The following is a 24674-nucleotide window of genomic DNA, read 5'->3' as shown; positions in this document are numbered from 1 at the left end:
TGGAGATGGGCACCAGCACCTCCTGACCCCACTAAGGGACAAAGGTGTTAGAAAATGGATGGATGACTTGATCCTGTTATTTACGCAGGATTCAAAAAGCAGCAAAACCTTAAAAATATAAGATATGATGGAGCTACTATAATGTAGAAAACATTTATACAAAGAATTAAGAAAAAAACAATACATTTACACCAAGTAATAGTTTTCAAGTGCTAAGTACAAATAGTATTATAATGTTTCCCAATGCTTTTCAGTGGCAGAAATCCCACACGGAGCAATGAAGTGATATTATAACCGAGTTCAACAAGTAAAAACCGAGCAGGAAAGTCAAATTGTTCCATCATATGACATGAACCAGGTAGTAAAATGTGTTTATCAAAGTTGCATTATGTGATAGAGTAATACTGATATTAAGGAGCCTTACAGCTTACTGAACCCTAAATGAAATAACATTGTGTAGTCGCTTTGCTTTCAGCCATGTGACCAGCAGAAATGTTTAATCCATAACTTTTTAAGACTTACACTAACTTTATGGAGCATTTCTGAATACATATAAACAGGGTGTAAGGCGGCATTCCTTTATTCTTGACCCTATAACTATTGATGTTTTTTAACACACGATATTTCCAAACAGTGAATATAATGTCTTCTTGCAACTGAAGATAACGTGCCAGCTGGCTGGCAATGTGCAGCAACAAACAGTGTTGGGCAATGACCCATACAGCCAAAGGAAACATCAGTCGCTCCAGGGATGGTGGAAAATGTTGGCGATTTTCAAACAGTTACTGTGCTAAACCTTGGTATGGTTTGATACCCATGGAGAACTGATGATGCATCAGCTTATTGTGGGAGCACAAACGTGTCAAAGGCTGAGGGTCGAGGTAACCCTAGCAAATGGGATTCGTGGGGAGGAACCAGCCACCCATTATGATTGCAATAATTAGCATTTTACGTCACTGTGTGCATTTAATTTGTTTCCCCCAATTTTTCCATCAAGCATATGCAACCAGAACAGCAAGCCAAATCCAGACTGACAGAAGAAAAGATCGCAAAGCAGACCACCATCCTGCAGTCATTTCCACACAGGGATCGTTTCACCCAGCAACAAAGCGTGCAAAGCCAACCTTCAACCCACATGCACACGTCCACCCCACCGGCTGCTGGGGAATTAGTGAAAGGAGAAGGAGACACGGAAATATAGCTACGGCTGGGGAGGGAGGAGGTTTGGACTCTTAAGGCATGTCAGCGCATTCAGTGGCTGTCGCGGATTACCTGTCACCTGACTGGAGCGGTCTGTCAGCGCTTTCCAGTACAAAGGTGGTGCCACTTCAGCCCGTCATTAGAAAGCACCGAGCGAGGACTCAATAACACCGGATTCCTCACGCACCTTTCACTTGGGTCTCGTACTCCGCTATGATCTCCTTATCCTTCTTGCTTTTCGTGGATGACATGGCTCCTCAGGCTTCAGGGTGAGACCCCCGATGATCGAGGACTCTCTTCGGTGTCGATCTCCCCCTCCGACTTGCAGGACTGCGGCGCGTTTCCTCCGTTTTTCTCTTTTCCTTTTTTTTTTTTAACCCCCCTTCTTGTGGCCTCTAAAAAGGCAAAGGAGGGCTTTTCTCTATTGTAGTCCTGCAATCAGTGTACACACAGCATTTGATCATCGGTCCAGTCAATACTGCATGTTTTTTTGGGGTTTTTTTTTTCCTGCTTTCTCCTCCTGCTTCGGGTCCACTTAAAGGCTTTCAGCGGGAAAAACAAAAAAAGAGCTTCGGACTACAACAAGAACATGATGAGGAGGATGAGCGGAGCGAGAAGGTCTCAGGCAGTCAGGCAGGTCCTTCTGTGGCACGAATCATCAGACATGCGTACGAGCAGCGAGACAACACACACACACACACGCACACACACACGCACACACACACATAGATGAGGCTGACAAACTGCGCTGCAGGGAAACAGGAATTTTAAAAGATCATCACGTGAGCCTCCTCGCATTGCCAACCAGCTTTCTTTCCCCTCTTCTCCCCACGCCCCCTCCCCTCCTCCACCCACGCACGCACGCATTTGCATCACTTCAGAGGACTTGCCACCGATTTCCTGAAGCCTCCCCTGGTCATATGCACCACTTTCACATGCATTCGTCACCCTTTGACTAACTGCGAGCCCCCTACCCCCCACACATTGGGCAATTAGTGTAATTAAATGTAACAATAACGTTAATTATCATAGATGGTTGAGTAAAAGCTTTCTCTGTGCTCTTCACTGCCATGGAAACCTTGCATTTATTGTCCCAAGCATTACAAACTACAGATTTAAAGGGTATTTTGAGGGGAGGGATTCACATGATGAAGCAACACAAATTAGACTAAAACTGTCATCTTAAAAAATGCAAATAAAAACCTGAGTGGTGTGCATTTCCACCACAATAGTTTGAGGATTTTTTTCCAAAGTAGCTCAACCTTATTCACCTTAGATGGAGGAGCGAGGACAGTCACTGAAAAAGTATTTGCCCCGGGATGTTTTACTTTTTCATTGCTTTTACAAAGCAATCGAGATAAACAAAACTGGCCTTCTTTAACAACAACAAACAACTTTAATATCAAAGTGCAGACTGGTTTCTACAAAATAATAATTAAATGAAAAATATGTGACACATAATAAGGGATTGCATGAGCATATTCATCCCTTTAAGTCGGTATTTAGCTGAGGCACGTTGAAGCACGCTCTGATGTGCCTCAAATCGAGGCTCATTAACGGTGCGATTTTACTCCTTGCTGTTCAAGCTTTGTCAGGTTACGGGGAGATTGGCTCCGAACAACGAGGCCAGCTGCAAAACAGATTGAGGTCTGGACTTTGACTGGGCCACTCCAGAACAACCACCTTGTTGCCTAAGCTATTTCTGTGTAGCTTTAGCTGGAAAATAAATGTTCTCTGAAGCCGTAGTCCTCTTGCATTCATTTCATTTTCTTTGCATTTCTTTCTACCCTTACATGCCCTCCAAGATATGGTGCTGAGAAGCAATCCCACAGCATGAGGCTGCTACCACCATGCTTTACAGTAGACATGATGTGTTTATGGTGATGTGCAGTGTTTGATGTCCGCCAAACATGACACCTACTTGATGGTCAAAAAGCTCCAATCATCTTTCTTCCATTTGACCATTTAGTCTCTGACTGACTTACATTTTGGCAAACTCCAGTCGAACTTTGACATGAGTTTTCTTCAACAGCAGCTTTCACATTAAAGCTTTGAAAGCTGGTACATTAAATGTAATAAAAGGGTAAAGTAAAGCATCCAAGGGGTTGAATACTTTTCACAGATGCTCTACGTTCATCAGTGTTCAAGTTGTGCTGCATATTCTCTGTTGAGATAGTTCTGGACTTTGACTGGACCATTCTAAAACATGGATATTGTTCAAAGTAAATCATTATTATAGCTCTGGGTGCAGTGAACCTCCGCCTCAGTCCTCCCCTGTGTTCAGCTTCACCCATCCATCCTTAAACTTTTCCCTACTGAAGAAAACGATCCCCACTGCATAATGCTGCCACCTCCAGGTTTCATCTGGGTGTTGGTAATGTGAGGTTAGTTTTCAACCACACTTGTGGAGCAAGAAGTTTGACACATTCTTCCATTAGCATAACTGCCTATGTCCTATTTTTCAAAATGGGACTTAGGCAGTTATGCTATTAGGCTGACAACATGTCTTCTATATTCCCTGAATCACATCTTAAGGCTTTTTTTTAACAACTTGCATCTTTCCACTCTTTGTAAAGGTCAAATTTTACTTTACTAGCCTTCCAACACAGAGTTTCACCACTGAGTTGTGAATCTCTGTTGTTCCTCCAGAGGGTCCCTCTGCTTTTTTGAACTATGTGAATAATTACAAATGTAACTAATAATTATTCAATGATTTATTTTGTAATTGAATGCGGTGTGTCTGGACCTCCACATTTACAGTGCTGTCCTCTTATTGTGGTTTGAGTATTTGAAGAAGGGATTAAAAAAAAAACAAACAAGATTTTCACAGTTTTAAACACGAATTGGGAGTAATTTGCATATCAATCAGTTAAATCAAGTATATGCAAAATACATTTCTTACTAGCATTTTTAGCTTTACAAAAAGAGGCATAGCAGAAATGGCACCTATTTACAAGTTTTCAGGATGAAAAATTAATTTTGCATTCAGCACAAAGTTAACAGAGAAGATCTGAATGCATGTCATGAAAAGAAGAAGGTCTTTGCAAAGCAACATGGTGACAGGGACAGGTCTCCCTCTACCCCCACTGGCAGATAGTGTCATCTGGATGATGCTTCGCCGTTTTGGGGGGGTTGAGGGCAGAGGAGTAGGTGAGGGGAGGAGGAGGAGGTGATACTGTGTTTGTTATCTGTCACCTTAGCTATTCTCAGCTCAAAAAGGAGCAGGCTGTTAACTCACATCCTGTGTCGGTGGAAAATGGCATACTGACACACACCGAGATGTTTGTGTATCACTTATATCTGCAGCTCAAGAGGGAAAGTACAAGAAAAATACACTTGGGGAGAATGTAAATGTATGTACATATACCCACATGTTCAGTACATTATGCCACTGTAAGTTCAAACTACTATGCTCATTAATACAAATTAAAATGTTTAATTATCATTAAATCAAAAATAATTGCGCAACAGGCATTTTTGGTAATCTATAATTAATACAGCAGCCAACAATTATGAAAAAGAGCTCAAAACATGGAGGTTGTACATTACACTTTTACATAAGTGCAGTTCATTAAACAACTGAGAACGACGGAGCTCCTGCCATATTTTCATTTAGTTATACAGTTTATTCCCACATTCAGGTCACCAGCATAATTGAAAGAAAAAAAGAACTGTGGTGTTATTTCTAGGCTTCTCACCTCACAGGATATTTTCTGGCTATTAACGTTTGAATGAATCTCTTCTCTGGAGTAAAAACCGATGAATTTTGAATGGTCTCTGGTATCGTGAATTGTCTGCTCTGTCCGCGACAGAAGATTAGAGACAAAAGTCTCGTCTTGTGTTTGTCTGCATGAATCACACAGCGGCCTGCGCAGTCTTTCAGTGTATCTCTGTGGTTCCAGCGGTGAGCCGTAAGTTGTTTGTCAGACTTTGTGTATCGGAAACACGTCTGGCCTGCCAAGAGGGGCAGAGAGGACATGTCACTTGTGACAGAGGCCGGTGTGACTGCATACTGGTTTTTTTCGTGTTTACCACTCTGACGTCCTCGTGGCTTAGATCTTCTGAGTAGCTGAAAATAACCTTGCACAACAGATGAAACGGGCAAGCTTCAAATCACAGTTTCTGTGTTTGACTTTGTCCTGAGATAGTAGCTGAAATTTTCATTATCACTGAGTTTTGGAAAAAGAAAAAAGAAAAAAAAAATTCAGTTGCTGTTGCCATGGCTACAGATATTGTACATCACATCCTGCTGGATTGCAACAGTGATTTACACGGACTGCATGACTGAGACTTTGAGCGAAGGGGCTCCTCCAAAGGTGTTGATGCAACTATTATTAGTTGCCGATGCTGTAATTCCACTTGCTTTCATTTGAAACATCTACCAGTGGGGATCCTGACACAGCCAGCATGTCACGATCAGATGACTCCGTGTGAAGAAAGGAGGAGAGATTTCCAAGCACCTATTGGACGTGTAGCTGGGCTGTGGTCATAGGAATTCAGTGGCAAACACAGTACGGGTATGTGCTGCTGTATCACTGTTGTGAACTTTATTACAGTTTCTTAATAATCAGTAGCCTACTACAGGACAGAAGACAAGATGCTGACGCAAGCTCAGTTCGGTGCGTTGCTGATATCAGTTGTATTTTCCGTCTATTACTGGAGGATTTTATTGAGGAATGAGACCGGAAGAATTAGGAATTAATTCATAACTTTCTCAAAAAACAAATTTAAAATTTAGTAAAAAACAAACAAAATCTACATATGATAGGGATGATGTCAGCAATTTGATTTAAGTCTCATAATTTAACTTAATCAGTGTACTTATTTATTAGAGCTCTCTTAAATGTTTTTATTCATAATGATTTATTGAATTACTTGGATTTCTTCCTTCAATTATTTATTTTTTTATCTGTGCATCTACTTCGTTTTCACAGTTTGTGCATCCAAACTTTGATTGTGACATCATTATTTTTTAAAAAGCTTTACAAATAAAATCTGAAAAGTGTGCCATCAAATGTCATTAAGGCCCCTATAGTGTGACAGTGGCACAAACTGCTCTCAGGAGCCGTATAATAAGTAAATAGAGTCTTGTACAATTTAATCTCATTCTGAATACAGCTTTTTTTAGTGAAGGCCTCAGAAGTTTGTTTGTGAACAAACGGCATCAGGAACTCCAAGCAACACACCTAACAGATTGCTACATTGGGTAGAGAATGCTGCAGCAGGGTTAGGTTACGAAACAAAATCCCACCCTTTCAACGTCTCACAGAAAACGTGACAGGCTGGGAAAGGAGACCTACACGCAAAACTCTTTGTGAGGGCAAAGCTGACTTTACATCAGCAGAGAAAGTCTCTGGTTGTAAATATTTACAAGCAATTTTTTACAGAAATATGTAACTTTTTGTTCTGATCTTTTTAAAGTCATTGCTATAAGACTATAATCATCTGTCATCTGAGCTCATCTACATGTTGTCAGCGTCAAAGGATAGTCTCCTCCCAACCTGCTTCTCACATCTCCCACACGTCTCTGAGCAAATATAGGCTTTTTTTCCTTTTAGCTTAATACGATGATATGACTCAGTGCTTTATCTTCTTTGTCAACAGTGAAGGGCAGCAGAGGCTCTGATGACTGTCATTTGATCAAGTATTTTTTTTTCCTATAATTTGCTGCAGTGAAGAATATTTACTTTAAAAACAGCTTTACTCTAGTTTTGCATATGCCACTCCACAGGCAGCAAGGTGCATTTTTCAGCAGGTGATAACAGGAGCATCCTGCAATCCTGCTTGCGTTTCACAATGCTTTAATTTCTCACAGTTAACATTGAAAATACTAATTTTTATTTTTTATTTTCTCCAAGTAGCACAAATTAACACGCAGAAACGAACAAATTAGCATTGGTTGCAACTCATCCTCTTCTAGAACAAATACATGCATTATTTATGAATTTGATCTCGTCATTGCATACCTAATAGCATCATTAAGCGGTCAAAAGTTTTCTGCAGGATGTAGATGCACTCTGTGCAACACTGGCCATCTGCTCTGCAGCACCGCTCGCTCCTCACCATGAGCAAACACCCACTTGTCTCTCAGACTTCACGCTTACTAATCAGTTGACCTATAACAGAAAGTTAGAAAGTTAGAAAACAACAACAAAAAAAGTCTTTCAAAAGTAGAGCGTATCTTAGTTTTTGCTGAAGATACATAGATATTACTTTAATGGTCAGAATAGCTCTTTACTTGTCCCTACCTAGAGAAGCCATTAATCACACACAGAAAATCTGACACACAGGAGAAGACTGTTATGCTTACTGTCACCTTGAGCATAAACTTTATTAATCATGAATGATAAATGAAAATAGGAGATTATGAGGAGCTACACTGAGATGCCTGTACTGGTCAGGAAGTTTGGCAATGCTAATTAAGAAAAAATATTCAATCAGTAGTGATGATATGGTATGGATGTAAAGCATGTTTAGAGGCAAAATGTCACTGTGCATTATCATCATGAGTAATTACTTTGATATATTTTTGACATCGTCTAGATTTTTATTAATAATTTAGAGACTAATAATTTACATAAAATTTGCTAATTATTTTAATATATATGTTATTAATAAATAAATACATTTTCTGCTTGATCAAATTAAATGGTTTGTTTTGGTTTCGCTGATCTTGTTCTCTGCTCAGAGTATTATTCCATGTCGCCATCTGCTGGTCATTTAGGTGAGTCGCGCCGGTGACCGTCGATTTCAAAAGATGGAGCGACTAGTCCCACCCACTTAAATATTGACAACCAATCTCGAACCTTCAGTGACCCACTGCATCCAATCACAGCGATCTTTGTCATTTTATAGTAAAGATGCATAGATTTACTAGTAGTCATACAGTTAGGCTTCAAAACAAAACGCTATTCATTAAAATAGCGACTTTTTACGTGAAGTTCTTTAACTTCACGTAAAAAGTGAAGTTAAAGTTTAAAGTTTAACTTCACGTAAAAGTTTAAAGTTTAACTTCACGTAATGTGAAGTTAAAGAACTTCACATTACGTGAAGTTCTTTAACTTCACGTAATGTTGAAGGTCTAACGTCTTTACGTTAGACCTTTAACATTTTCTGCCTTATATATTATTATTATTATTATTATTATTATTATTATTATTATTATTATTATTATTATTATTATTATTATTATTATTATTATTATTATAAATTAGTTCAATTTGATTTAATTTGTTTGATTTTGGAGTGATGTTTAGTGTAAGAAACTATATGTGTATAAATGTTGATCACTAAACTTGGGACTACAAATTACTTTCATACGAACGATAAGTTGAACAATAGTTAAAAAGTGCCTTTTTTCAGTTTTAAAACTAGCTATTCTGTCATTAAATTGGGATAATCACTCCTTTATTTAAAGAAATAAAGCGCTGAAGCTGGAATCTAAGTTCATTCATCTTGTGGAATAAAAATCATGCCTAAAAATCACAAAAAATCAAGATAGAAAAGATAATTTCTGTTTCATTTAGTACAAAACCCTTAGTGCAAGTCGTCACTATGATGACATAACTGTAAATAACTGCAAAATAAATAAGAAACCAAACATCTCATTTTGTAATTTATGGGTCTCAAAATGAAAAGTACACAAAAATGTTTTTGTCCTGTTTATTGGACACAGGTCGGGACTAACAACGCCAGATAATTAATCTGACATTAACAACACCTCAGCAACATCAACAACTCTCCTGACTGTCAAAGCAAAGTGATTTAGTGTTGGGTGCGGTTCTTTTATTTTGAAAATATTCAACCGAAAGTGGAGCTACTTGTTGCTAAACGGAAGCAGCTCGCTGTTGCCGCGTGTGTTGCAGGTTGGTTTTACTCCAGAGCTGCAGAGCTTTTAAACATATCGGCTTAATAGTTCAGTCCGTGGACTCATTGTAAAAACATAAATGTGTGACAAAGCTTTAACATGAAATACCTACTGTTAACGTGTGTCTTTTCACCTTTATTAAATAACTCATTATTCATTGAAGCTAACGTTAGCCAGCTAAGTTAATGACAGATTTATAGACCTGCGGAGTTGCTATGGCTGCTTCATCTTTCCCATCCTTAAAATAAGCAGCAGTAACTGATTATTTATTGTGTTTGTGCTTAGCTTGTCCCCACCTGTCACTTTCATCGCATTGACACCTTGCCTGGACAGAAGCAGACCACAGACCCTACTCAGGATGTCCTCTCAGGCAGAAGAGGCTGCAGAGCAGACCTCTAACACAGTGGAAGCACCCACCTCTTCATCATCCACTGAGACTGACCCCACCAACGGAACCATCATTACCGTCACCGTCGGAGCAACCGTGCCCACTGGGTTCGAGCACACTGCTGCAGAGGAGGTCAAGGAGAAGATTGGAGTCGATGCTCGAGTTAGCAAAGATCGGGGCCGCATATATTTTCCCATCACTACCGACAAACTCTTCCAGGTAAAGGTTTTTCCTCGCCTTGCTCATTCAATATACATTTCAATTTCTAGCGTGCGAATATGTGCAATAAAACCTAAAATACTTCCTAATAATATTTTAAAGTGTTTTTTTTTTTCCCCCAGTCCAATATGTGAACATTTTTAAACTGTCAAGTGTTTACTTTAGCATGTGCTGGTTTCAAGAAATTATTGTCAAGTAACATTTTCTTAAGTTCATGTATCATGTATCTAAATAAATGTGTTAAGGGATGTAAAATTAAAAAAAAAAAAAAAACGCTGAAGTAACCTTGCTGCACTAGTGTGGCCAACCTTAAAATGATATTTCCCTGAAGCATCTTGTAATTTCTTGCAAACATTTGCCTAGACGGAAGGAAGGGCAGGTATTTCCCAGAAGAATCAACACACAAGAACAATCTCTTCCTTTCACCACCTCTTTTTCTAATGAGTAGGCTGCAGAAACAAAACCTTTTCTCCCAAAGAAAACATTCGGACTTGATGTTTAGGAAAACAATTTCAATGTTTGGCGCTAAGACGACACTGAAATCCGAACACGGTGTCCACAGCATGGTGCCAGTTTTCTTCAAATATTATTTTTGTTTAGGTGAATGAAATTAAAAACGGTTCCAAATACCAAACAGGGTTGACCACAATCATTCAGATTTCTCCAGATGAAGAGGAATTAGATTTTTCCATCATCACAGTGAGGCGAACTCAATAAAATGTTGGAATGAGCTAGCCAGAGTTTAGCATTACGTCAACCAGCAAATCTATGGGGTCACCTGAAGGGGCCTATGGGCCAGAAGTGTCACTACTGTCTTAACTTTGGTATGGCAGATTGCCATCCCCATTGAAAAAAAATCCTTAAAAGCCCCGGAGAATTATTGACCCAAAACTCATTAAGAGATTATAAAAAAGTTTGCTTCCTTAGAGGCAGTTTTTAATAATTTAGTGGTTTCAACCTCTTGCATTCCTGCATTTACTTTTGACTTCTTAAAGAATCCATTGACGTTGTTTTGAAGATCAAAGCAAGCCATTACTGTACAGTGTCTAAATGACTTTTTTCTTTGCTACAGGTTCATCTTTTGCGCTCCGTTGACAACCTGTTTGTTGTGGTTGCAGAATATGACCATTACCAGTTCAAAGAATCTAAGGTGAGCCTGTCTCAACTCTGCTCTCCCTGTTTAAGGTGCATATCAATTATTATCTCATTAACCAAGATTGTTGGTTTGTACAGGAGGAGACGCTGAATGAGTTGCAGGAGCTTGCCTCCAAACTTCCCTGGACTAGCGCTCTCGAGGTTTGGAGACTCAACAGAACTCTTAAAAAGAAGAAGGGCCACCGCAAAGCCGGAAACGCTACAAGAGCAAAATCTAATGCTGAGCCCAGCGAAGTACCTGCTGCTGCTGCTGCTGAGACCGAGCAGCACGAGTTACCCCAGGTGACGTCTCCAGACGACGATGACGCAAAGGCAGAGGTCACGCCTGACTCGGAAACGCGCCAGCAGGACTTGGAGGACACTGCCCCAGAGGTCAAACTCATCAAGTTTCGTGTGACGTGCAACAGGGCCGGCGACAAACACAGCTTTTCTTCTAACGAGGCAGCCAGAGACTTTGGCGGGGCTGTGCAGGAATTCTTCCAGTGGAAAGCAGACATGACAAAGTTTGACATAGAGGTAGGCACGCTTGTTCAGACTGAACCGGGAGCTTTGGCTTGGGTGCTTTTTTTGGCACCCAAGCCAAAAAAAGCTTGGCTCGCTGAGGTAAATGCTCAAGGGATTAGCACGCATTTACTTTAGGGAGTTTCAAAAGATCTTATCATAATAATATTAGGTGACATTTTCCTTTCAGATTAGCTTTTTGTTTTCTTTCCTGGGGAAAAACTTATAAATATCTCTCTGCAGTGACGTTTGTGATGTACAAAGTTGCTGAAGATTTGTCTGGTTGTCCTTTAGATTCAAAGTTATAAAATCGATTTAAATTTTTGTTGTTCCTATTATTCTAAATTCCCACCGCTGTCCCTAAACCTTATGTTGCTGGGTAACATGTTGAATGAAGACAATTCCCCTGCTTACGGATCATGTGTCATTACAGCATTTCTCTTTTCAATTGTGTTCTGACTTGTTGCTCACAATATTTCCACTCATTTCCTTGGCCAAAATTGAGAAATGTGGGGGGGAAAAAATTATGAAGGAAAAAAGGCAATTGAGAAGACAGCCAAATGTTATGAAGAGTGCTAACTTTACATCTGGAGCTCAAACATCATTAGTGTATTGATAAAAAGTAAAGCAGTAATGGTAAAAGTAAAGTAAATATTGTCTGAGACTTAATAAACCAACACCCTGTGTCTGGATTTAAAACCTCTTTGTTGGGGACCATCATGTAACTACGGTAACAAAAGTAATGGCAGAACTGTGATTTGTTTCTGATGAGTTAACCCAGGCCTGTGCAGTTATTCAGACTTTTATTATTTTTACAAAATTATATTTTTCCTACTTTGTAGAATCTCCCAACTCTGTGCAGCTACTTTAAATTTAATATTGGAGTTGCGTATAAAAATCTAATTTAGCAAAATTATAGAACATATTTTGTTAAAAAATAATTATTATTGCTCTTCCAAACTATAAAATCGACAAAAATTCCTTGTGGATACATTTAACCTTGTGTCAGTATGGACAGGACCTGTATTATGTATTAGATGGTCTTTACTGAATATAGACGCAAAACTAGGTTCTCAAGAAGAAAACTAGATGAGGGGAGATTTGTACTCAGAAAATCTTTGATTTTATTAAATTAAAGGTTAATACTAAAGATTTTTTTATTTTGAATAATCTAATTCAGATTTAGACAGTTTAAGTGTGTTTTGATTGTAGCTGTAGGTGAACAGGAATCAAACTATTTTGATTATAGTGAAGTTGCCAGTGTCATTAGCCAGCTGGAGTGCACAGATACAATTCTTACAGTGCATAGCGCTGGAATAAACTAAGAAATAAGGAATAAAAAACAGGGACAGGGTGCAACTGATGAATAATCTTTCTTTGTCGCTGCTCGTGATGCCCCTTAATTAAATGCTGCCCTGTGCGGTGAACCATATCAAAATTCCCATCTCTTTTTACTCAGTTATGCCATAAAAATGTCATGGCTTAAATAATCTTTTTCGAAAAACCTTTCCGTAACATTTTCTCACTAGTATAATATTTAATGTTCTCCAGTTAGTTCTACATAAAATAACATAATCTTCTGTTGCAGGTTCTACTCAACATCCATAATGACGAGGTAGTGATCGGGATTGCCCTCACGGAGGAGAGTCTTCACAGGAGGAACATCAGTCACTTTGGACCCACCACTCTGCGCTCCACCTTGTGCTACGGCATGCTCAGGTGACTCTTGTTGTTTCAGTATCTGAAGGCCCTCATAACGTTTTATGTTTTCTGTCTTCGTACAGTCAGGCACGTTGTGAGAAAGAGTAGCTGTGTAGGTTGACTTCTTATTTCTGCTCTGAATTAATACAGGTAGAACCAGTGTGTGTTTTTGTAGAACAAAAGAAACGTCTTTTTGTGCGTCAACGCTTATTGTTTTTTTTTAGCTAGTGTAACAAAATAGTCAGGTGACTGCTAGATTGACTTACAATTTCCATGAAGATCAGTATCAAGATGAAGGTATCTATTATGGGAACAATGTGCTGTTTTCAAAATAGTTAAATGTTGCTTAAATCTGCTAGTTAAGCAACATCTTATGTTCTGTAGGAAACAGTTAAGGTTTAGGTATTTTGATGTGTTTTTGCACCACAAAATTACAATTGTTTTATTTGGGTATAGTCAGTCTGTTATTACATGCCCTATGTTTGGATAAAGCATTCTTCTCACAGCTGAGGATTGTAAAACTTGCATTTCTATATTTAGAGTCAACATTATGCTTAAATAATCTTGCAGGCAGTGAAAAACTGAACTTAAATCCATGTGTGCAATTATTGTTGCTCCAGTTAGCAACAATAATTGCTAACTGGAGCAACAATAGGTAGCAAGGAGTTTTTTTTCTTTGCACATTTTGTGAATTTTATTACAGGAGTTTAATCGTAGAAGAGTCTGTGAGGCTTAAATAAGATGTACAGAAAGAGAAACAGGCCTGCAGCTTCACGGCTTCTCTACAGTGCCGCACTTAAAAGTGGAATAAGGAGCTTTTCCACGTATTCATCCTTTGTTTCACGGCGTTCCCATCTGGATTGTCTGTTTCTGAAAAGTCTCATTTGAACACATTTCCAGTGAGTTTAGCAAACTCTACATGTTTCTGATTTCAACATGAGGGATGCCTCTCAAATGAACGACTGGCTTGTAGATGGCATATGATGGTTGCCATGGAGACTTGGTGACTCATAGATATCTCCCATTGATGCAGTTCTCTAATAATGAGCTAAGTAAGTAAGTAGGGCTGCTTTCTGAACGCTGTCAGGTTGTCTTTCCCATTTTGAAGAGTGGCTAAAAATATATTTGAAAGCTCTGAACACATGATTGTCACAAGCCTTTATGCCTGACATTTATTGCGTCATTTGAGCTGCTTTAAAAAAAAAAAATTATAATAATTAAAAGCAATTTACCGGTTCAGTGAGTCTGTGATTCAAAAGACCCTTTTCAGATTCGTCTGGTAAATTTAGCAGTGACACGTGTCATCAAAGTGCATGATGTCCTCTAGCAGAGTGTAAACAACGTGATGAGCAGATAACAAAGAGGGACAGCGCACGGCGATGCTATGAATGGGATACACGTTTTTCAGGCTTGCAGTTTTAATTGCCTTCAAGAAACTGGCAAGCAAAAATGTTTTAGCTGGCAGCAGTTTTAGACTCGACAATTGTCGGAAAATCACAGAGGACAAACTGTTGTGGGGCGAGAGTCTTTAATACCAGAACCGCTTTCTGTTTATCACCTTCTGTCTTCTTGGAAGACAGACGAGTTTCTGTTGGCAGAGTTGGAATAAAAAGTTTCCAACAGGTTGGTGGGGTACACCCTTCCACACCGCTATCGCAGAGACCTGTAAGCACTTCCCCACCTACAGCTGACAGAGAACCACCATTAATTAAAAACAAACAAAAGACTTTTAGCTGTAAGGCAACTGAAACAACAACAAAAAAAGAATAGCTTCAACTTCCCAGCAGGTTCACAGGCAAAAATTTTCTGCAGTGAGAAAACAGCATATTTTCTTTAAAACAAGTTATATGAGGATTTAAATACTAACATGAAGGTATGGCTCAATTAAAAACAGTTAATTAGGATGCCGTCCCTTAAAACTCTTAATGTTTTTATGAAAACTCCAGAATAACAACTGTTCATACGTGTATTGATCCCAAAAGAACAAAGACAAAATCTCCACAAAGTTTGATCAGTACATTTTACAGGGGTGGACCGATTTATCGGCGCCAATTTCCTTAATTTTGGGAGCTCAGCGATCAGCTGATAGTTACATGTGAAGCCGATCTTATCTGCTAATTTTATCAATCTCAGCAAAGGTCTAAAAATCAACCACTGTCCTCTTCTGAGGCAGGTTTGACTGACAGACCAGCTCACCAGGTCACGTCTGCATGTTTGCAGTTTGCAGCAGTCACCCTGCTGTTGACAACTCAGCGACTTTAGCCACATATAATCCGATCGGACTGCCAATTACCAATTTTAGAGATCGGTAATTGACAGTCAGACAAACTGCAATCAGTGCACCACTAATATTTCATTTATATGCTGAATCCTAACAAGGATCCTAACAAGGATTTATTCTTTCTGTCCTGTGTTTTCTTTACTGCCAAGACAAATCTGAACGTCCAATTAACTTTCACACCACTCTTGAGTAACCAGTCAGCATTGAATCTAACATAAGGAACTCCAGCTAGCAGGGCCAGTGACACGTGAACGCCTATTCTGACACTTTTGGTAAGAAGCCAATTCATCATACCAAACACAATTAAATTAGTCTGGACCTCAGAAAGAGGATGATAGATGTCTGTCATGAGGATGAGGTCATTCCCAAATGTTGTATGATGTCTAGAAAAGCTGAATGATGAATCATTGCAAAGCATCAGGAGACAAATTATGTTGCTAACAAACCTGGGTGTGGCTGTAAGCGCAATATTTTTAAAAACTTTGGAGAGAAAAATAACCAGAGATGTCATCAAGGATCCCTGGGTCTCTGCCAAGCTGATTGTTAATGAGCTCACCTTGTCTGGACTTGACGTGTCGAGGAAGACAGTTGTGAAAGCTCTCCACCACGGCAGACTTCAAGGCCAAAACTCCACTGCTCAAACGACGGTACATAAATTCCTGTGAACATTTGGAAATTGGTGACTCATTTGGAAGTCTGTTCTTTGGTCTGATGAGACTAAGCTGAGTTCTTTGGGCACAAGCATGTTGTTTTTGTTTGGAGTAGGAAGGAAGAGGCCTTCAACCCTACAAACTCAGACTGTGGTGTCTTTTCCTGCTTCAGGCGCTAGAAACCGTGTTTGTGTTCATTGGATCACCAAAAAATGAGCGGCACGTTGGTAATTTGAAGAATGATTTAAATAAATCTGCTGCTTATGCTGCTGCTGCTGCTTCAGAATAATGGCCTAACGCCTCAAAGTTGGTGACAAACCTGTTGAAGGATGTGAAAATCCAGACCCAGCTCCCTTGTTACAATTCAGCACATCAGTGAAACTTGATCTTCTCCAACTTTGTGTCGAAAGTTGGAGAAGATCAACTTTTGACCAACTTTGTTTTTATTCTTTCGCAAGCAATACGAGTATGAACAGTTTTTATCATGGTTGTTTCCTTGGAAATTTAAAGAGTCTGTGCGCTTTGATCCGTTCGTTTGTATGTCTGATGTTAACTCTATTTGTTTTGTTTATGGCGTCCTGGACTGATGTATGTCTCATTGCAGACTAAAACAGTCCACACAATGTGAAATTTAAAGACTTGGCGATATAGGAGAGTTGGATAATTCCATATGTTGCTAGTTACATAATAAACCAGAGAAAGTAAATCATAATTGTGTTGTATTGTCCTCTGATGTGTGTTGGCAGGCTGTGTAAACCTCAGGAGTCTGATATAATCCTTGATCCTATGTGCGGGACCGGAGCCATACCACTGGAGGTGAGGAACAACTCATGCGGCCCTGCATTACGTCATCTAACTCCACCAAATTCAACTCTGCGCTCATTCAGGATGGGTGTGATTTACTGCTTATTGCTGCAACACTGCTTAGAGCTGTGGAAACGCAACACCAAACGTCTCTGCATGCATGATGTCATTTTTCTGAGTTTCTGACAGTTGTTATGGAGGAGGCAGTTGTAAACATGAGAGATGAGGAGTGAAGGAAAACGTCAGAGTTTATCTGTCTAAATTATCTAGATTTTAACCACTAACTTCTTTCTGCTCGGATTATTTACCATTTTTGTTTCGGTCAAACACTGAATTTATAAAATTTAATTAAAAACTCTTAAACAGCACAGGATTTTGTCAATGGTGCATTAATGTGGTTAGATAAAACATGTCTCTTATGTTTTACAATCAGTTTCTGGGTTTGTATGGAACATACCAACAAATTATAATATTGAAACATGTTAAGTTCATTTATTCTAGTAGTTTAACTCTGTAGAGTTGCTACTGAAGGTCAAAAAAGGTTTTTGTTTTTTTTATATTTGTGTCGGTCTGTCAGTATTCAATGGTTTTACTCGAGAACTCCTCTAAGAACACTTGTAACTTCCTATTTTAATAGTTTAAACACTATCTTAGCAGTACAGTAGAAGCAAATATATCTGCACTTTTCTTTATCTCTGCTCTTGGGGATCCAGCCAAAGGGGGAAAAAAAATTCTCTATATATATATTTATTTTTTTTATTTTTTTTTGGGGGGGGGGTAGTAAATGTCCAAGAGTCTACATGAAGCGTGGAAAAAAAATATCAACACAGAATCATTCCCCAGCAGGATTTGACCAAAACCCTTAACTACCCAATAAATAGTTAGAAGATATACATCTTACCACTAATAGCTTTAATCGTTTAGGGCATCAACAAAAGATCAATGATTTTTAACTTTGTTATTCTGGAGTTCTCGATGCATCTGGAACATCACTATCATGTTGCACCTCATGTTACTGATGATGGCATTATGTTCTTCCCGCCATAGGGCGCTATTGAATTCAATGAGTCTTTCTACATTGCGGGCGATAACAATGACATGGCAGTGAATCGCACAGTCAACAACATTTGTCACATCCAGAAAAGGAGGGCGGACAAAGGCAGGTGGGTGAGACCAACACACACAGAGAACATATTGCAACAGAAGCTCTCATTTTTGAAAGGCTGACTTGTGGTTCACATGAGACTTTCATTTTTATCAATAGCTCTTCCATGGAAATATTGACTTTAGGCCAAGTAGCATTTTTTTTTTTTGTCATCAGGTCCGGATTTTGTTTTCACCTTTTAGAAAATCTTGAGTAATGTTTGTATTACACCAAAAAAACAATAGAAATGTCCTGGTAACCCTTTGAAAATCCCTGTCAGACAGTATTTTGAAATAGTAAAATCTTGGCTTTATTTGGAAATGTAATTTCTCATCAAGTGTTCACCTTCATATGACATTTCACTTGAGAAAAGTATTCATCAGGGTTCCTTTTAAGAAACATCTGATCTGCACTGTTGTGCTCTAGTTCTCTCTTAGTTTTTAAATCAGGCAGTGTGATGTTAATCTGTCCCAGTAAAGGGTTTTGTAAGCCTAGCTCAAGTTCTAACCGATTTGCTGCAGCTGTGCTTCACCAAACATTTTGCATTTTTTTTGTATTATAAAGCAGAACTATGAACATTCAGTTGTTTGCAAATATATTAATATCCCTAGAAGCGTTTTAGTTTTTCACATTAAAAGCTCAATGTGTTTTGTTTGATATTTTATCAATCAAATGCAAATGAAGGCAGTAATAATATTTTGAGTTTGTATTTTTTTTAATGACTGGTCATTAATGGACTCTATTGCTGTTGGAACTCCATTGTAAATTGAATCCTTATTGTATTTTGACTGCTGCAAGTAACTGCTTGGATGGCATATTTATTAGAGTATTATACCTCAGATGTTGGACTCAGGTACAAGTCAAACTGGGTATCAATGATACATTTGGCCAGTTGGATATGGGTCAAACTACCCCTAATTACCAGTTTGAACATAACTGAGATGCTAAGACTCATAAAAAGTGGAGGAAACGTGTCCAACAGTAAATAAAGTGTCAGGAAAATATAGCTCACTGTTTATGTTTAATATAATCTACTCTTTTTTCGAGATACATGCAGCCCTATTAATTAATAACAATTAATGTTTTTATGTATTTTTTCATATTTTATTGCACACAGCCCATGTGGATTACCTATTGACACAGTGCAGTGGGACCTAAGCAATTTACCCATAAGGACCAGTTCTGTGGACATCATCATCACTGACATGCCTTTTGGCAAGAGGTACTGTGGCATTTAACGTTACTATACAAAAGAAACCATTTAGCATTGCAATTGTGACCTTTTAATAGTTTTATGAACTGGAACAGATGTGGCACAGAAGAGAAGATCCTTAATGGTTTTACACTAAATGCTAACTGGTGTAAATATGAACTTGGGTTTCAACATGGCTGCCAGCATTATTTCTGTTGCATCTCTGTGAAGTTAGCTAGAATCAGCTTTGATGCATATAGTGTAGGCAGATGATCATGTGACTGTTTTCTTGTGTCTGATTGAAGGATGGGGTCCAGGAAAAAGAACTGGGACTTGTACCCTTCTTGTCTCAGAGAAATGGCTCGTGTTTGCAGACCAGGCTCGGGGAAGGCCGTGCTCCTGACCCAGGACAAGAAGTGTTTTGCAAAGGTAACCATGCCTTTTATAATGTGTATGTGAGATATTTTTCCAGATAACGCAATGATATTTTTCCAGGAAGTTCCAAATAAATGCAAGTCCTGTCCTGCCAAATCTCCCTAGTACTAGGTTGTGTTAGTTTTATGCAAATGCTAAACCTGATATACGCACACAGATAAGCTTGAATATACTAGGACAGTGACAACCGTTTGCAAATTGTGTTTGCATCAAACAAACCCACAGAAAATACAGTCACTGTTGAGCTTGCTTAAAAAAAATCAACCTGAAATTCAGATCCCCACATTTGGACTTAAGCTCAGATAGTTTTGACTGCACAGATCCGTCTTCAGATGATCTTAAATGGTGAAACATGAATTATTCTGGTTTTAGTGTTAATTATTCTGCTTCACTGAATACTATTAAAAAAGTGAGTGGAGATAAATCCTCTTTCTATGAAGTCATTTTTAAAGCAAATGTATCCAAAAGTGAAGTTGTTCTTATGTTCCTGGATAAATGGTAAAAACTAGATTATTATTATCACTTGATAAGATAAGTTTGTTTGAACTTTTATACATTTTTCAATTTGACACAATACGCTTCAATATATTTCACTGAAATATAATAAGATTTATAACTCATAAGATATAATTTATACGTGTGAAGTCAGAATTATATGCCAGATCCAAATTAACGGCCACTTAAGTTGGCAAAATTACTGAATTCACTTTTGCTATCAATATATCTTAGGTTATTTTTCATGTATGTGTTAAATTTAAATCATCCCAGTCTTAAAGGTGATCTATTATGCTTCTTTGAACAGATTAGAATAGCTCTATGAGCTATACAAAACATGTTTTTACATTTTTAGCAGATAATTAATGAGATTTCAGTCCAGTCAGTTCTGCCTATTTTGAGCTGTTTTCAGATTGATCCGTTTTAGGGTCTCTTGTCACTTTAAATCCAAATAAACTGCTGCTGGCCACGCCTCCTGCTGAAGAGCCTCCTGCACATCCAACAAGAATGCAGCAAGTAGTTTCTGGATGGCAAGTCAATAACAAAACACTTGTCTTTTCCAGCAGCCATTGGACAGTAGTAAAATCAGCTGACGAAACGTGTTGGATCTCTATTTGGGTTGCTAGGTGCCAGGCTGGGCTGTGGTTGTCAGGGAACCTGTCGATTGTGACTTATCATTTGGGAGGTTTTCAAAACGATACATTTTCCAGACACCAAAAATCATTAATTTATTGCCAAAAAACAGCTGGGTGTTTGATTTTTGTTGCACTTCAGTTGTTTTTAAAAACAGTTGACACCCAAATAGAAGCACAAAGACATGCAAAATGGGAATTTTGCATATTAGATCGACTTTAAAAGAAACTTAACTCACTGAATCATGCAGAACACCTGCAGATAAAACAGACAGCAAAATAATAAAGGGAATTTGTTGCTGGGTTTTTAGTGGTCAAGTTCAGACCACAGAGGTTTCAGTTTGGCTTTGCAGCATGCTTATCTTCTTATCATAACATTCAAAGTTATTCGGAATTCACATAACCCAAGAGCAACCTTACGGCAAATAACGTTGATGTGTTGATTCACTAATTTGTTTGTGCAAATTCAGCAAAAGAATTTTATCTTACAAGTCTTTCCGCATTAAAGAGACGTTCTGCTTGAGGTCAGTAATGGACACATTCTGAACAGAGGACACAAAGCTTGAGAGGAAAAACCTTACAAGCCCTTTCAGGGTCTGGAAAATTAAGAGTTAATGGCTACTTCAGATTAATTATGAGAGGGATTAAATCATTTAGATCTCTACTGACCTCAGCAGTGAAGGAGAGCGCAACAATGATAACTTGTAACAATTATAATACCGTCTGCCCACTTTATACACCAGTTACTTATTAACACATTTACCGATCATATGTCAGCAACTACAGACATTTAGAGACGTAGTTGCGATGAAGACGACTTTCTGAAGATCAAACTCAGAACGAGGAAGCAAAGGGAGTAAATGTAGCTTGATTGTTGGCGCCAGATGGTCTAATCTGAGTATTTCAGAAGCTGCTAATCTATTAGGATTTTCCACAAGCGTGTTTGTAGAAAAGGATTTTAAAAACGAGAAAATCTCCGATGAGCAGAAATTGTGTGGAAGGAAGAGTCTTGTTGATGTCAGAGCACAGTGATCAAGTCTTGTCAAGTTATGCAAAACTTAACCAAAACCAACAGGTTGTGAATGCACAACCTGTTGAACCTCGCAGCAAAAGACTACTCCGGATGTCACTAAGAACAGAAAACTGTGTTTATTATCAACCCAGACTCACCAGAATTAGACAATAACAGATTAGGTAAAAAAACGTAGCTGATGAATCTCAACTTCATCTGCAACTTTCGCATGTTGGGACCAGAAATTGGTGTAAATGATATGAAACCAGGGATCCACCCTGCTTTGGTTAGTCAGTTCAGTCTAGAGCTGGACAATATGGCTGAAGAACTCTTGATAAGTTTTTTGTTTGAAATAATTCTGAAATACTGCTACACTGGTGATGTGACCTTTTCCTGCTTTGTCCAGTTTCCTCTGAGACTGTTGTACTCATGTTTTCTTTTCACTCCACCCCATTATTTGTATATTTAAGTAGTTATGAAGTAACTGTTGCTGTGCAAGTTACTCAGGTTGTTGCTAGGCAACCAAAAAGTGAGTGAGTTGACCTTGCACCCATCTTCCTTACATTTGAAGACCTTGAAAGTAATTGAAATTGCCTTAAAAGATTTTCTCTCTCATTATTCTGGGATTTAGCAAATAGGAATACATTTGGTAATCCTAATTGCCCTAAGATTAAAAAAGTGCATATTTGTCTTTTTTTATTTTATTTTATAAAGTTTATGTAAACCTCTGGTTTAAACTGTAGCTGTCTGTGAGAAGTTGAGTGACTAAAGCCTTTCCTCTGGCTACATCCCCCAGCATGCAGTTTGATTTTAGATCGCAGTTCAGTGAAATTATTGAATATTCTGACGTATTATTTAATGATACTGATCATGTGTTTATCATAATATACATTGTTATGCCTCCAATCACCACATCTTATCTGAATATTTTTGCTCACCATGTTCTCTTCTGTAGGTGATAACATATCACCTACTACGTATTTTCATTATGTAAATATGATGAAAATAACAGTTGAGATCTGTTATCAGATCTCAACTAATAAAGCAGATTTGAGATGATCAGGAGATTTGGATCATGAAACTAAATCTCTGTAGATTGTTGCAGACGCCTTGTTTAACAAAAGTCACGAGGATTTAAGACGGTTTTAAAGACAATAAGAGAGCCCTCATTGTTGTCTTAACACATCCAACATGATCAATCTTATTCTTAAGGAACTGTTGACAGGTTACGCTCCACCTTTTACCGACACAAAGTAGGTCTTAGGGCATTTTAACCTGAACTGCTTCCATACATTTGGGCTCATAAATCTGGGAGGGACAGTTCAAGTAAGTCTTACCAGGTCAGAGCCTACTATGTGTTTCAACCTGAACAAATTTAAGAAATACCTGGTGATGACCTCTGTCATCACCTGCCAGGTGACGAAGCCTTGATGATGCTTCTCGAGTGTTTTCCAGTAAGGTTTCACCTGAAAAATGAGAAATCAGCCCATAGGGGAAATTTTCCTTTGGAGCAGTGGCGCAACTATACATTATTCAGGTGGATGCGAAAACAAAAAGACCAAATGTGACAGACCAAAACAAAGTATTTGACAGTGAGATAAAAGGACATTTGTGCCTTTTTTAAGATGCAAATTTCTAAAGCTTAGTGAGTATTTGCATTCTCATCTGCTGAGTCGCTGCACTTTCAGCTTCAAGTGTTTCGGGCCATGTCTTTATCAGTTTTGCACATCTAGAGATTGAAATCTTTGTAGTTTCAGCTTTTGTCGGATTGGGTGGAGGGTGTCCACAAACACTGCTTTTCAAACCTTAACACAGACATCCACTTTAACACATGATTGGAAAATGAAGAATTTAAAGAAGCAAAAGGATGTAATGCTAAATAATATTTATATAAATCCCAGATTTTACACTAAAGTATTTCAGCTCAATATTACTTTTGATACTGAGTAGGAAAAAGTAATATGTTTACAAAAGGTAACCAGCAGTAATCTTACGTCAAAATAGTGTTGAGGTTACGAGTTGCATTATATTATTTTTCAGATAGAAACTTTAAATCACAAATTGATTTTATACACTTATCAGAGAAAATGCTGATGTTTTTTTGTTTGTTTTTTTTGGCAACAGCCTTTATGTCTGTGTAGCTATTCCACATCTCTAAACAGCCAAACATGAATCAGCTCGTTGTGAAATGCTCTACAAATAACCACCCAGCAGTCAAAGTGCTTCAGGTTAAAGTCAGCCTCATGGAAAGACCTGTCCTCCCCCTCTGACATCCGTCTACGCAGAGCTCCTCTTTCACATAAAGCAAACGTTTCGTGTGTTTGAGTGCCCTGACGAGATTTATTTTTTCCTTCCAGGCTATTTCAAGAATGGGAGGTCTGTGGAGGAAGCTGCACACTGTTTGGGTGAATGTTGGGGGTTTACATGCCGGGGTTTACCTCCTCAAGCGAACCGGATCCGTGTTTGGCCAAACTCCTGAGGACGTCCATGAATCAAGAGGGAGGGGTGACGCACAGAAGGATGAGAGAGATGACAAAGAACTCTGTTAACTTTAATCCAGTCTTTCAGTGGCGTAATATGAGGAGATGTTGAGATAATCTGCTTACATGACCTCAAATTGTTCTCAAGCATGCCAAACAGATTTTTATTTTATGTTTTACTTTGGGAAGGAAGTTTTTATGTTCAGCGGCACTGAAACGGTTTGATTGGCGGCGATTTAATTTGTTGTGTTCAGGTAAGAGGAGTCGTCTTCATCAGACCCGTCAGATCTGATGTTCCAGTTTTACAGGATCTGAAGTTTTCCATTTCATTAATAAAGATCCGTTGAGGTTCATGTACAGGAAGTTGTCAATCTTTTTCATCAGTAGGTTTTCAACGGATGTTTTTAAGTAGGTTAGTGTTTCATCACGACAGAACAGCTCATCAAACAGCTGAAGTGACAGAATTTTTTTTACATAAATACAATCAGATTTTGGCCAACTGAGGTTGGAGAAGTGTA

The 24674-nt window shown here is 38.5% G+C and overlaps 2 protein-coding genes across 5 annotated transcripts in view; one reads left to right on the top strand and one right to left on the bottom strand.

Annotated features, from left to right (window-relative positions):
- srgap3 (SLIT-ROBO Rho GTPase activating protein 3) overlaps positions 1-2035 on the bottom strand; it is a 74487-nt gene extending 72452 nt beyond the window's left edge. The window contains exon 1 of one of the 2 annotated variants that reach the window (XM_008409847.3): positions 1388-2035. In XM_008409847.3, coding sequence (XP_008408069.1) covers positions 1388-1451 — 64 coding nt within the window. In that variant the 5' untranslated portion in view covers positions 1452-2035. The remainder of the gene's footprint in view (positions 1-1387) is intronic. The other variant, XM_017304820.2, reaches the window with a different exon arrangement.
- Positions 1846-24513, top strand: thumpd3 (THUMP domain containing 3). 3 transcript variants are annotated; one of them, XM_017304821.2, is made up of 10 exons: positions 1846-1868; positions 9353-9674; positions 10747-10824; positions 10908-11345; positions 12919-13049; positions 16709-16778; positions 17814-17929; positions 19028-19132; positions 19408-19531; positions 24034-24513. In XM_017304821.2, the coding sequence occupies exons 2-10, from the start codon at positions 9426-9428 to the stop codon at positions 24223-24225; spliced, it is 1503 nt and encodes a 500-aa protein (XP_017160310.2). In that variant the 5' UTR covers positions 1846-1868; positions 9353-9425; the 3' UTR covers positions 24226-24513. The 3 variants fall into 3 exon arrangements, with proteins under 3 accessions (XP_017160310.2, XP_008408067.2, XP_008408068.2); XM_008409845.3 differs by lacking the exon at positions 1846-1868 and adding an exon at positions 5439-5717; XM_008409846.3 differs by lacking the exon at positions 1846-1868 and adding an exon at positions 8964-9065.
- Positions 24514-24674: the final 161 nt, after the last annotated feature.

Source organism: Poecilia reticulata, chromosome 5 (genome assembly GCF_904066995.2).
Source record: "Poecilia reticulata chromosome 5, P_reticulata-male-v2, whole genome shotgun sequence".
Classification (NCBI taxonomy): Eukaryota; Metazoa; Chordata; class Actinopteri; order Cyprinodontiformes; family Poeciliidae; genus Poecilia; species Poecilia reticulata.
Note: the sequence above shows the minus strand (reverse complement) of the source record. Positions and strands in the feature narration are given on the sequence as shown.